This window comes from Phaethon aethereus, assembly GCF_964289735.1.
Source record: "Phaethon aethereus genome assembly, chromosome: 14".
NCBI lineage: Eukaryota > Metazoa > Chordata > Aves > Phaethontiformes > Phaethontidae > Phaethon > Phaethon aethereus.
The window spans coordinates 7098609-7112069 of NC_138590.1; the positions used below are offsets into that span (position 1 = coordinate 7098609).

At 39.8% G+C, this 13461-nt stretch overlaps 1 protein-coding gene across 1 annotated transcript; it reads right to left on the reverse strand.

The window, feature by feature from the left end:
* Positions 1-2643: 2643 nt before the first annotated feature.
* Positions 2644-13166, reverse strand: MAT2B (methionine adenosyltransferase 2 non-catalytic beta subunit). The gene is made up of 7 exons (XM_082006238.1): positions 13089-13166; positions 9540-9734; positions 8521-8635; positions 8069-8221; positions 5089-5282; positions 4035-4148; positions 2644-3018 (listed from the first exon to the last, which is right to left on the reverse strand). The coding sequence occupies exons 1-7, from the start codon at positions 13149-13151 to the stop codon at positions 2848-2850; spliced, it is 1005 nt and encodes a 334-aa protein (XP_081862364.1). The 5' UTR covers positions 13152-13166; the 3' UTR covers positions 2644-2847.
* Positions 13167-13461: the final 295 nt, after the last annotated feature.

Genomic DNA, 13461 nt, shown 5'->3' on the forward strand with positions numbered 1-13461 from the left:
ACCTCCAGACTCCTGGTCAAAAACATTAACATAGTGAAGCTTCAATTTACACTTTTGAACCATGCTGTAAAGTTAATGAATGAAAGCAGCTACCCATTTAACCCAGTTATAGTCAGTGTGACTTACTTCAAAACCTTTTAGGTTGATTTTCCTTAAACTTCAAAATAAATTTTGAATTGTCAATACTACACCTAAGGCATTTTTGTAAAAGCACTAGTAACAAGTGTCTTGGACTGCAATCTAGCTGGGAATTTAGTTTTCATTGAACATAGCCTTTGAATATAACTGAACAACTTTTTGTAGAAGGGCTGCAGTAGGAGGGGGGAAAACTCTGATCGTCTTAACATTTGATTTTTCTGTATCTTTGGTCATCCAGCTATTCAAGAGCTCAACTAAGAGAATCACACCTTTTTTTCATACATCTCTTGTTGTCTTTGTATCTTCATCATACTGTCAGCCCTTGAACCTTACTCCAGGGTTGCAACAGTTTAGTGTAACTAGCTCTAGACCCTTCTTTCTCAAATTAATATATTCTTCCTCTTTTTGAGTGGAAAAATTAAATATTGGGCTGGGTAACAACATATATATAAGGTGCAACACACACGAATTGAATCATACTGCCAACACCTTATACGAAAATGTCTGGAATGCTGCCTGGGAAGCAAGAGTTCCCCAAACCACCCCATCCTGTTTGAACAACTGCAGATTTTACTCAACACAAAAATGATTCTGCAAAGTGCTCAGTGTGAGAGTAATTCAAAAACCCAAATCTTCTCTCCCAGTAAAATGCCCAGCTCATCCCTGTGAGGTACTTGATGTTTGGGAGAGAAGTCCTTTTCACTTTCTGGTCAAACTGCTCCATTTACAACAATTTCAACAGCAGCTGAAGAGAATGGATAGTTAGAGCACTTTCCTGTAGATGCAAGAGACAGTTTTGCGTAATCTTGGGGGGAAAAAAAGGCCCCTTTCATTTAAAAAAAGTATAGAATTGCATACTGCCCTCCTCATTATCATAATATTCTTTTTCTTTGTGGATCTAATAACAAGCAATTTGAGAACAGTTTAACAAACATCAGCAATAAATCCAGAATGGTATATACTGCCTTCCAAATATTAATGTATTTCCCCACGTTTTTAAAACAGAAATTAAATAAAAAGAGAATTATTTAGCTACTTGATTTTAATAAAGGACTGTTACTACTGATTATGTATGCCCTGCCAAAAAAACAAACGACCACACAATGGAATAGCAACTCTACTGTCCACCTCAGCATTCTTTCAAATTTTTCTTCACTGAAAGGGCACACAGATTCAAAAAAAAAATTGTATATACTTATCATTCAGGTAAACAAATCCCGATGGTAAAGAACGAATCAACAACTGTTTCTCATGCTGGCAATATATATTTATTGTCATTCTGGAGATAGATTACCATGTGTCAAGACTTCAGACTGAAAACAAATCGGGATTATGAACCCAGCATATGCCAGTTGGAAATTTAATGACTGAATGTAAAGCTGACCTTTACAAGATCTTCAGTGGTCTATTTTTGTGTTGTTGTGTCATGTCGTGTCCCCCCCCTTTTTTTTTTTAATTAGAAGCTGAACATCTTCCCCTCACCCTGCATTCCAACCTCTAAAAAATAAATGATCATCAAATGCAGCTTTTCCTAGTTATACTAATGATCTGCTGGCAATCTCAGAACATTTATATTTTTGATTCTGCAACGTCCGAAGGAAGCTAATCTTTACAAACGATGTTCTTCCTCCACTTTAGCTGGCTACTGAGTCCAACTTTAAGGACTAGGCTAAAGCAGATTAAAGATTTGCTTATATTAGGCTATTGCGGTTACATTATTATGGTGCAAATCTTCAACATATGCACTTCGCTGTTCCAGAACAAGGTACATCAGTGCAAGATCTGAGAGTCTGTGCAAAAGAAGCCACAGTGCTACGAATTCTTCAAATACCTTCCGCTCCGTCTCACAGGTATTGACTAAAAACATCTTCCGCCCACTAATTTCATCAATCCCAAGTGCTACCCAAAAGAAAGATGAAGATATTTCATGGTTTTATAAAAAAAACCCAAAAAACCCAACTCGAAAAAAAAAATCCTCCAACTGCAATCCCCCCTCCCCCCCCAAAAAAAACAAGTCAAAAGTATTTGTTCCCCACCCTCCCAACCATCTTATAGCTTTTTTATGTCACCATTAAAACAAATGCATACAACTTACTGTACAAATATGAAGCTGCAAGCATTAAAGTTACATAACATTCTGAAAATATTTCAGGCATAAAAAGTACACTTGATAATTGCAAAAATAAAGTCTCACTCTTTTAAAAAACATTTTGATCAGCAAAACAAACATTTAACGATTCCTACTTCAGCTTAACTTCATAAGAATGCCACACCTTCCAAAGTTAAAAACAAAAAAACTCAGATTTTTGGTGATAAAGTAACTGACCAGTCTTTTAATGAAGAGAAATGGTATATACAACAATGGCACAGACCTTAAAGCATCAACAACATATTTCAGCCAAAAGTAAGTCTACAAGTGATCCGAGTCATTCTTAGCATCAAATGGTACTGATTACTAAGAACCATAATCCACTAGGAATAGACATTGAGTTAGACTGGTACGAATGGAAGGAAAAATCCATGACATCAAACAGGCTCAGTTTTTGTCACTGAACATTTTTTAGGCTAACAGTTTCACTAGTGCAAGACCATGTGTTTACCTGATTAAATGAAAACTCAGAAATGTCACAATTTAAGAACACTCATACAAAACTATTTTTTTCTTTTAAAAAAGTGCCACATACCATACTTTTCTAAAAAAGTTACAAACTAATGGAAGACTGTCTGCCTCCATCTCTTGTCAACAAGGAAAGGCCAAAGTGATTCTTTGATCCCAGCTCGAAATGATGTTCGCTGACCTATCCCCAGCATCTCCAACTTGGAGCAGTCTAGCTGAGCATTCCTCGGACGAAGCGCACCCACAACTGGGCAATCAGTAATCTAAAAAATAAACAGAAAAAAAACCACCAAACAACCTACACACCAACAAGTAATCAGAAATGACAGTAAGGTATTTGTTCTTATATATGCTCATATAGAAGTTTTCCTTCACAGCTTTCTATATAGGTACATTCCTCTCCTCCCTTCCATCTATTTTGTTGAGGGTTTTTGGTTTGTGGGGGTTTTTTGTTTGTTTTATGGTTAACTTCATTTCAATGTAAGAGATGTCAGGCGGAGTTATCAAGTATCTTAAGTTAAATCTTTCTCATTCAATTACTGCTCACCATTTACGCTTTTCTACATTTTATTCCAATTTTCACCTTACGACTATAATCACAAGGTAAAAAATGCTCTTTGGGCAGAAAACGTTCAGACTAACTTTGAGTTCTCCATTCTTTTCTCTCCATCTTCCAAGGCAGATTTGAGTTCCAGCTTTTATTAATTCAAAATCTCTGGAGTTTATTTTGGATATAAATAAAATCTTATTTACATGTTATATTCTCACAATATTATCAAGTATGTCTTTAGGAGTAGTCCTAGTTTCAAGTGTCAATAAAACTGCAGGACAGGTGTTTTAAGCAAAGCAAAAATTATTTGAAGTTCTTAAGTGCATGTATTCAAAAATAAATCTGGACCTGGAAAAGTTCTTACAGATTCCTACCTTCAAGTTAATGTTCTGCCGATCTGTAAGCTTTTTGAGGACAAAAATACAACATAAAAAATACAGACTTACTCGTGACTAAGGGGAACCGTTCTGCAGAAATACCATTACACTACAGACTGCAAAACCGGTTACTGACTGATTGGGTAATTTTCATAATTCAGCAGGTCAAAGCAGCTGTTGTTTTCCTGAGTTAGATACCAGACAGCATCCTCAGCATTACATGTGCTGTGCTAGACACACTCACACAGATCATCCTGAGGAAGAAGCTTACTTTTATAGCTAGCATGAGATGTACTGCTTGAAACGATAAAGTACCTCCATCTTTCTGCGTGTCAAACAACATGTGACTTACTGGTCTCAAGTGACTGCTGGGAAGGTTGAACGCATCTGCAATTGCACATGCCATTTCATACTTAGTCATCTGTTCATTGCCAGACCAGTGAAATGTTCCTTTTACTGATGGGTCCTACAGAAGAAACAGGAAGCACAGGTGAAAAAAAGCAGCCAGCTAGCCCTCAGACTAGTTCCTGGGGAAGAATTGTGCAGAAGAGTCTTCCAGCAAGATCCTGTCCTGAAAGGCATGTTACAGCATCTCACTGATGTTTAGGAAATGTCCCGCGCATTTCCTGAGAACACCGGACGAGAGACTAAGACTGAAAACTTGTGTTGCGCATATCTGACCTGACTTTTCAGGAACAGCTTATATTCTGTAGAATTAACAGGAGGGAAAGGAGCAAGCCGACCAAGCAACGTCAAATAGCTGGGGAGGAAGAACTGGGCTGTTCCATACTATTCACTTACTCAAAAACAGATGCAAAAGGCACCACAGACATTCTGAATGTTTATCTGCAAACCGCGTACAAGTCCTGTCAAACAAATGGATTGCACCATGTCCACCACGTGTGCATGGTCCATGGTATGAAAAATAAAGGTGGTTGGTTTTGTTACCTTGCATAGGCAGTAATCTGAAGGTGCTGTGGTGAATAAACACAATAAAATATTCAAATCCAGTGGCTTTTTTTTGCCACCTCAGCATTCTTAATACAATAACCAAGGGCATCTTTGAGAATGACATTCAACCACTATGGGTTTTTTTAAGTCCTAAATGGCAATTCGGAAAAGGCATATTAGAGTAAGGTAGGTATTTGCATTTCTCGCCTGTATACTAAAGGACACATGACAATTTTCAGAAGGACCTGTCCCACTCACTTTTGTTTCAAACACCAGAATATCCACACACTGTCATGTAAAGATCCTGTAGTACTGCAGCTAGTTATTTCCTCCCTGCAGTGTTCCAGAAAGGCAAAGAATAATGCAGGTTATACACGGTTCTCAGTTGTTCAGAAACAAAGCCAAGAACTCAAACTGTTTCTACCTTGAAGAGGCTTGTTTCTTTAAATTCTTACCAGCATTCTCTTCTCTGCTAGTTGTCTGCAAACAGCTGCTACATCCTTGACATTAGTAGGAAATCTTTGTTGCCAGTGGTCCATGTTGGCAGATTTATTACTGAACTGCACTTTATCAAACATAACAGTCACAGCACTTTCCTCCAGTCTTTCTACCTCTCCATACAAGACAGGAATCCTAAGTACTGCAGCATCTAAAAAGAATATTTCAACAAGTATTAACATTGTTATGAATAGGTATGAATGCTGTAGCATAACCTGAAAAGTGTTTTGGTAGCATTCAGAAATATGTTGGTGATATTAACCATCTACAAATCACAAAGAAAATGCAATTACTATGTTTGCCCTCAAAATATAATTTTAATTTATACCAACAAAAACAGTTTATAAACACTAACATTATATAAACTTAATTTCATTTATGCCATTGATTTCTGTGAAGTTAACAAGCTTTCATTAACACTGCAAGTGAAAAAGGAAGGCCTGTTTGGGTTAGAACAAACATTAAAAAACCATAACTGTATTATGCAGTTGCTCCAGCACTCCCCACCCTCCCTGGGTAAGAGCAAGAACAAAGATTCCCAGTGATCACAAATCACTGTATTCAGGCATCAGTTACAAAGATTTTTCACCCAGCGTGCAGACACTTCCTGCATAAACGAGGGTATTATTTACCAGAAGAAAAAACATGAACCTTGGAATGATTAAAAAGCTTGACAAGTAAGGAATAGGTTCACAGAATACAGTATTAAACAGTATTAGATTTCAAGACTGCGATTTGAGAAATTAAACAGTAAAAAAGTGCAAAGAGAAGGCTATTTTATGAGGAAATACATCGTACTAGTCTATATCAGTCATGAAGACTCAAAAGGCCTCTTCAAGGAGAAATCCAAGAAGGCTATGACAAATTCATTAGAAGTAATACAGATACTTTTACGTAAGGGGAAAAAAGATAATATCAGTCCTGAAATTAGAAGTGGAAGTCACCAAATCATTGCAATTCTTAAAGATTTGTAAGAGGATGCTACAGCTGTTACAAAGACAAAAAGAAAAAGCTCACACAAATTACTCTCGCAGAAAAATAAACCAAAAGCAGTACTTGCACAGGAGAAACACACGCAATAAAACATCCAACATGACACTGATTTCCCACTGCTGTAAAAACAGTTATTTGGTCACTCAGCAAATATGTTCTTCCTCTCCTTAAATACCACTTGAAATGCCTCTTTTAAATATCTTTAGAAGTATTCATATTTGAGAAAAAGACTGCCTGCCTTTTGTTCTCAGAGAGCTATCTGAGACTTGGAGAGCATAACCTTCATTACCAACGGTTCTGAAGACCTACTGCAACTTGTTTGTTTTATAAGCACAAGTGCTAAATACAACTTGTATCCTCTCCAAATCAAAGTAAAATATATTTTTAAAAAATAAGCAAAACACCAAAGTATTAGTGGAGATTCTTGCATTATACAACAGAAATGTACAAGGAAATCTTCACGCAGCTACAGACATCTGACAGACTGAATTCTAACCTATACAATATTAGCAAATTAGTGGTTGGAAGACTAATACGAGTAAAATATTTATATTTGTATGAAACAATCGAATTGACATTTTCAAGCATCTTACTCTGCACCGTCTCAAAATTCCTTCTGCTAATTCCACTGCTACAACTCACTACTGCCTGACAGATCATGCTCAAAAAGGTTAGGAAACTGAAGTGCTGAGTTGGGGGAAGGACTGAGCAAGATACCCACATGTACTTGAATTTGGTGCAGTCTGACCTTCATTCCCAATCTAGAAGAGGGAGCGAACAGCACCACAGTCAAATTCACAGATGATATTTAAGTAAGAGGTAGAGTGAATAGCTTCCGATTTAAATTTATTTTTACTTAAATAAGACTTTTCCTATCAAAGTGTTTTTCAAAGGTCTGTTTCTTACTAGTAATGACAAACCTATATTAAGGCCTATCATTTTCAAATACAGTATATATTCACCTACTGAAAGACCATCACACTAATTTATCAATTGTTCGATTCTCCGGTTAGTCAGAGCCGAATCACAGTGCTAGTACCATACTGACATATCAGAAGCCACTTCTGCAAGTGGGCCAAGATTATTTTCTTCAAATACTTTGAGAAAATGGAACTGCTTCTTTCCTTACAATCTGTGAATGGAAAGTGGCAGCATACTAACCAGAAACAACCAAACCTCTCTTTTGTACAAGAAATAAGTTCTAAATGCAAGGAACCATGGTCAAGTCCCACACTTTTTCCCTGTATTATACAAACATAATTTAAAAAATTCTACATATGCCAATTTTTATTAGGAAAAGATTTTTAAAAAAATTAAAAATTAGTTGCTTAAGGACAGAACTATGTTACTAATCCCTTTAGAAAGTGTTACAAGCAGGAATCTGATGTGTGTGGTAAGCTAGGTGGGTAAAAATAAAATGGGTGGCCGGATGGCTTATGTAATGAGAGCAAAACAGGCGATCAGCAAGTAAACCAAAAGAGTAACAACAAAAGCCTATGTTGATTTCATCTGCATTATTATTGAATTGGAAGTCTGTTTTTCCTTTTAAGTAAACATACATTTAGAACAATTGCAATGCATCCCCCTAAATAACAGCAGCTATATATTAAGTGTGGTAAAGCTTGTGCCATTACAATATATTGATGATGTATTTTATCTTTCCTCAGGTATACTTGATTCATCGTAGACAACGGCTTGTGAATATACATCAGAGACTAGTAACACAAATGAAGGTCACAACAAGTAAGAAATAAAGCTTTAGTCAACCTATAAAAAAAAGAGGAATCATTTATGAGCAAGGAGACTGACTCCTAATTACATTGTTTTCTAAATCTTGTTTCCATGGTCTTGCAACTTTACCACTGACTTTTGAGTCTATCAAGCTAATATACAACAAAGTAAAAATAGAAAGCCTCTATTAAAAATGCGTGAGCATGTTCTTACCTTCATTATTTTCCAGGACTGCCTTTTCACCCTCTAGTTTGGTTTTACCATATAAATTCAAGGGATTTGGTACATCAGTCTCTTTGTAAGGAGGGCTTGTTCCATCAAATACATAGTCTGTACTAATGTAGATCAGAAACGCTCCAACTCCAGCTAGGAAGAAAGTGTTCATACACAGTCTATTTTAATTCATGCCATGTTTGAAATCCCAAGAAACCTTTAAACAAGTCTCCAGAAGACTTCATCTTCTACCCCCATTCATTCCCTCTGCTTTGTCTGTTCACGGATCCTTCATGTGGACGTACATGCTACGCTTACAGAAAAGGGACTGATGGCACACTGATCACACAAGTGATATTCAGCACTTCAACTTAACTCACATTTATGTTCCTGTATAAACAAATGCAGTATTTTAACACGAAACCAAACCCATTAGATGGGCGGCTCCTTACCTGCCTCTTTTGCCAAGTTCCCTGAAGCAGCCACATTGAGCTGAGAAGCAGCATCTGGTTGTCTTTCTACAACATCTGGCCGCCTCTCAGCAGCGCAATGCACTACAACATGAGGCTGGAAATTAAAGACTGATTTTAAACAACATTGTCAAGAGATTGCAGTCGCATCCTAACTCTAGCGATGGACTCCCTCAGGCAAAAAAGCATCTCACTACATTCCGAGAAGTAATAAAAGTAGTAGTATAGTTTTAATCACAGCATTCCGAGGATGTTTTTCTTAGGAAGTAAAACAGAACCATGCTGCATCAAGATACCAAAAAAAGGATAATTAATTTTGCTATTGTGATCTTCACTAGCTTCGATTTTACAGCAAAAAGGAAGTTGTTGGGGTTTTTTTGTTTTTAGCTCAGTATAATAATATAAAGTATAATTGTATACTATGTCTCTCTCTCTCTCACATACATAAGGGTAGTTGAAAAAACATTAGCCAAACTATTTTTAGATAAGCCATTTACACACAGCTTATTTGACACATGCAGACTATTAACAAGATATTTAAAGCCATTTTATGGAATGGAACCCTGCATAAAGTATTTCAGGTTTTATATATTCCCCTTGCAAATCAGACTCAAAAGAAGTGAACTTCTGACCGCACTGCACGCTAGACATGCGGTTACTGATGTTGTAGTCAAGTATTCTTCAACTTTGACATAGTAATGTGAAGCGGTTCTTTCAATAACTCACATTTTTCTTTCAACTCTCACTGCCAGTGCCCTGACACGTACATCTGTTACCTGCAGCCCGTCTATGGTGATGATAGCAAAGCTCAGAGCTATGTGTTTGCAGAGCAAACCGACACCCCAGATGTGGCAGAAAAGGCAGCCATGTCATTTTTCAGAGCCCTGCCCAAGCATTCATCCCACTAAAGCCACATGAACTCAGTATCAGAACAGCACTGACAGCTGATGACAAGATGTATCAAGTATCCTATCCATCTACTTCATGCTCCAAAAACTTACCTGAAAATCATGGATAATGTCATGAACTGCAATAGAGTCCAGAAGATTAATCTGTTCAAATCTGGGCTGGGCTCTCCTGTATCCACAGCCAACTGCATTCCAATTATTTTCATTGAATTCCTTAAACACAGCTCTGCCAAGAAGTCCCGTAGCACCAGTAATCAAAACTCGCCTGTTGGGAATATCAACATCTTCCTAGGGAAACAAGAACAGGAAAAGTTTTTTTTCTACTATTATTTATTACTAGGCTTTTTTCATAACTAGTATGCAAGGCTACAGCCAGTGCTACTGTATTAAATAGCTTTCCTTGTCACATGAGTGTTCTTGGAGTGTCTTACGGAACACAAACATCTGGGAGCACTGATACTGCACCTAGTCAAGTATTTTAAACATATTTTTGAAGATAATGAAAACAAAACTTAAATGGGAAACTCATTTACTTCCACAACAAGACGGGAAAACGAACCAAACCATGAATGAAGACAGAATTTTAAGTTCATTCAAAATCTGATAACATTATACAATTTCAAATGAGGGAAATAAATTATTTTGAAAATGGACCCAAATTATATAACATTTAGGGTCCACATCCTGCAACAAGTAATTTTAGATAGACTGTGCCTGTTAAAGGCTGCAGCAATACAGTATAACTCCCTGTGGGCCTAACTACAATGACTGTAAGAACTTAAAGACTTGAATTTTACTATTAAATAGAACAAGAGTTCATCATTATTCAACAGAACAGCCTAATAATAAGTAAAACCAAGATACAGCTCTCCTCTCAGTTTTACAAAGTGCATCTGAAAGCGATTTGATAATTTAAACTCTCAAGCTAAACAACGTACTAAAGCTTTACTTCAGCTACTGCGCACTTCAGTACTTCACAGTTGTGTGCATCAGTTCACACTAAGTTCATTCCTCCCCACCCCTCACTAGACCATCGAGTTTCAAGACAGAAAACTTAAGATTCATGACTGTCTGTACAATCTTTATTTTACTTTCATGCTTTTCTTCTGCATGTATCATGAACAAGAGCCTGCTAAAAGCAAAAATAAGAACATATCCCTACATGCCAGTACAGAACAAAACTTCAGGTGTGCAGAATCCCTAAGTCCTGGATTTCCTGACCACTTTATACATACACAAGGACAATTTGTGGTAATTGATTACAGTTGCGTAAATGCTCTCTGCTGTGCAATTCAAATGGCCCAGTCACTGCTCAGCATTCTTACTTTTTCAGCATTGTAAGAGACCGCTGCTTTTTGATTGTGGCACAGGAAGCAACAGAAATTGCTTCCAAATTACTGTCCATCTGTCACCCTTAAAGTTAGAAAGCTTCTGTTCATAAGGGTATATGCAGAAGTGCATTATGGAAACAGCCTATCCCAAAACAACTGCTTGAAGTTCCCAGCGCACTGGGATTTTCCTCAACTCTAAATTTTCAGGCCAAGGATGACAGAATGTCTCTAATAAGTAGAAAGCAGCCAACACAGAAACATGTGTCATTGGTAAAATGTGTCATTTTTAAGCGTCATTCATTTAAGTTTCTTTATTCTACATATCATGAAGAGGATGTTACATTAGCAGCACAGCTTGAACAGAACACAATCACAACTTGTACCAAGCCAAGTACAGTTTGCATCCTGTTGCTCTCATCTACAAGAATAATAGATTTTAGCCACTTGTTTCTGGGACACCAAGATAAGTGATAGATGTTTCCCATAAATTTAACACAAAGCAACTACCAGATTAAACATATTTCACCTTGACAGAAGTTAAACTGTCTGGTAATACAAAACCTGCACAGATTAACTCTTTCCCTGCCTTACTCCTTCGCCAAACACCACCCAGCTGCATCAGTATTTCTGTCTTGGACCTAGTAACTACAGACAACAGAACTTCTGAGTCCAAAGGACCTCTGAGGTCTCATGTTCCCACCGCCGCTCTTCGCACACGCTCTCGCAGACTTGCAGAAGCTGCTGCTGTTGCCTCACCGCTGTGCACGCGTTAGCGCCGCATACTTCAGGGTAGCAGCCAGATCGTCCTCAACAGTTAGCACTCCTGTCTAGGAGTATCAGCACTTCACTGAAACCTCATATGGTGCAGCATCTTACTTTTGTTGGTTTACGTATTTTTTCTTAGATGTGGCTGGCATATTAGTAATGTAATGCAACTGAAAGAGAAAACTGTTCTTAACTGTTTTCCTAACGAGGCAGAAAGCACACGTAGAATTTGCAGTAATTTTATAGAGAATTACTACATGGAAAGAATAAAGGACAGTCTAGAATTCAAACGTTATCGTTCTGCCTGCTTGTTTTATAGGCTTCAATGCAAGTTCTTGTTCAGATTAGTCTATCTGCTAACAAGTCTTTTACACGCGTTTTTCAGCTAAAAAGGTAATTATATTCAGAGTCATCAAATGTGCAAAAGGTTCTATTAGCAACTAATTTTGAATGATACTACCTAAATACAGAGTTTTGAGCTTTATGATAAAGCATCCAATTTCAGTTTGCTTTATCTGCTGTTCAGTAGTCACTATGAATTAACATAATAAACAAGAACGGCACTCAGCAGTCTCATTCACATAAAAATACACAACAGCATCATAAGACTAAAAAATAGTATTTATGAAACCTAAGATCACTTTGTAATACAAACTAAGAGTATAATTTACAAAAACACTAAAGTGTCCTGCATTTCATGCAGAAAACCAAGATACAAGTACTTTTTAAGCTTCATCTAAAAACCGAACCTGACAAAATGACAATGAACTCAAAAATACCGATTTTAAGGAACGCCCACAAAAAACGGAAGCTACTGGGAAAGCAGAGATTTGCGACATGATATGATGACAAAAAGGCACTGCAAGACTGAGCCCTTCCTGCAGGTTTGACATCACCTACAGCAGGAGAAAGCAGAAGGAAAACCGAGAGGCTTTCTTGCAGTCGCGGGCCGACAAGCGAACACACGTTAGCCGTGACACGAAGTTGCCACCGCGTTTGACTTGCGTGTCCCTCACGGCTGCCGTGGTGAGAAGCTACACACTGACGGAACGCTGCTGATAATAAAACGCGACAACAGAAAACGACGAGCCTCCAGCAACAGCGGGACGCGGGGTTACGCGGCGCTCCCCATCACAGAGAAACCCTTCCCAAGCAAGGCGGCCGCTGGCGCTCCGCGGTTTAACGAGTAGCGAGGCTGAACGGACAGAGCTTCCTGCGGCCAGAGAACATCTCCGCCGAGAGTACCGGAGAGACTCCGCCGCGGGAGGCCGCACGACGCGGATCTCTAGAGCAGGCAGGCAGCCCCCACCCCGGGACGAAGGGGAAAGGACAGGGCCGCCGCACGCAGCGCCGCGGCCACCCCAAGGCGCAGGACGGGCGGCAGAACCGCCCCCTCGGCCCCGGCCCCACCCGGCGCCTCTTCTACTGGTCCCGTCCCCCAGCTAGCCCGGGCCAGGCGAGGGCGTGGCGGCTGGGAGCCGCCGCCGGCCGCTGTTGCGCACCCGGAGCAAACCACCCCGCCGCGGGTCCCGGTGCTGCCGCTCACCTCCACCAGCTCGCAGCGCCCCGGCACGAAGCGGATCTTGAGCTCCTTCTCCCGGCCGACCATGGCGGCGGCGCGGGGCCGCCGGGGCCTGGGCCTCCTCCTGCTCCGCCGCCCGCCGGACTCGCCTGGCGCTGCGGGAGCGTGGACGTGCCGTGCGCCGCGCGCCAGGGCGGGCCCTCATTGGGCGGTGGGGACGCTGCCACCGCGCGCCCATTGGCTGAGGAGCGGCGAAGGGGGTAGGGCCAAGCGGGGGTTTAAAGGGGCGGCCGTGGGCGCCGCGCGCGCAGGGAAGGCGCCTCGTGTCCCCCGGGAAACGCGCAGCGGCCGGGCGGGGCGGGAGCGGCGCTGGCAGCCGCGCGCAGCCTGAGCGCCG

Bases quoted from the DNA above. Each gene is read 5' to 3' on its own strand.
- MAT2B (XM_082006238.1), bottom strand. From the start codon at position 13,151: ATGGTCGGCCGGGAGAAGGAGCTCAAGATCCGCTTCGTGCCGGGGCGC. The intron at 5,283-8,068 runs GTAAGAACATGC...TATTCTTTTTAG, and splicing joins AGTCCTGGAAAATAATGAAG to ATGCTGCAGTACTTAGGATT. The intron at 4,149-5,088 runs GTAAGAATTTAA...TTTCTTCTGTAG, and splicing joins TAGCAGAGAAGAGAATGCTG to GACCCATCAGTAAAAGGAAC.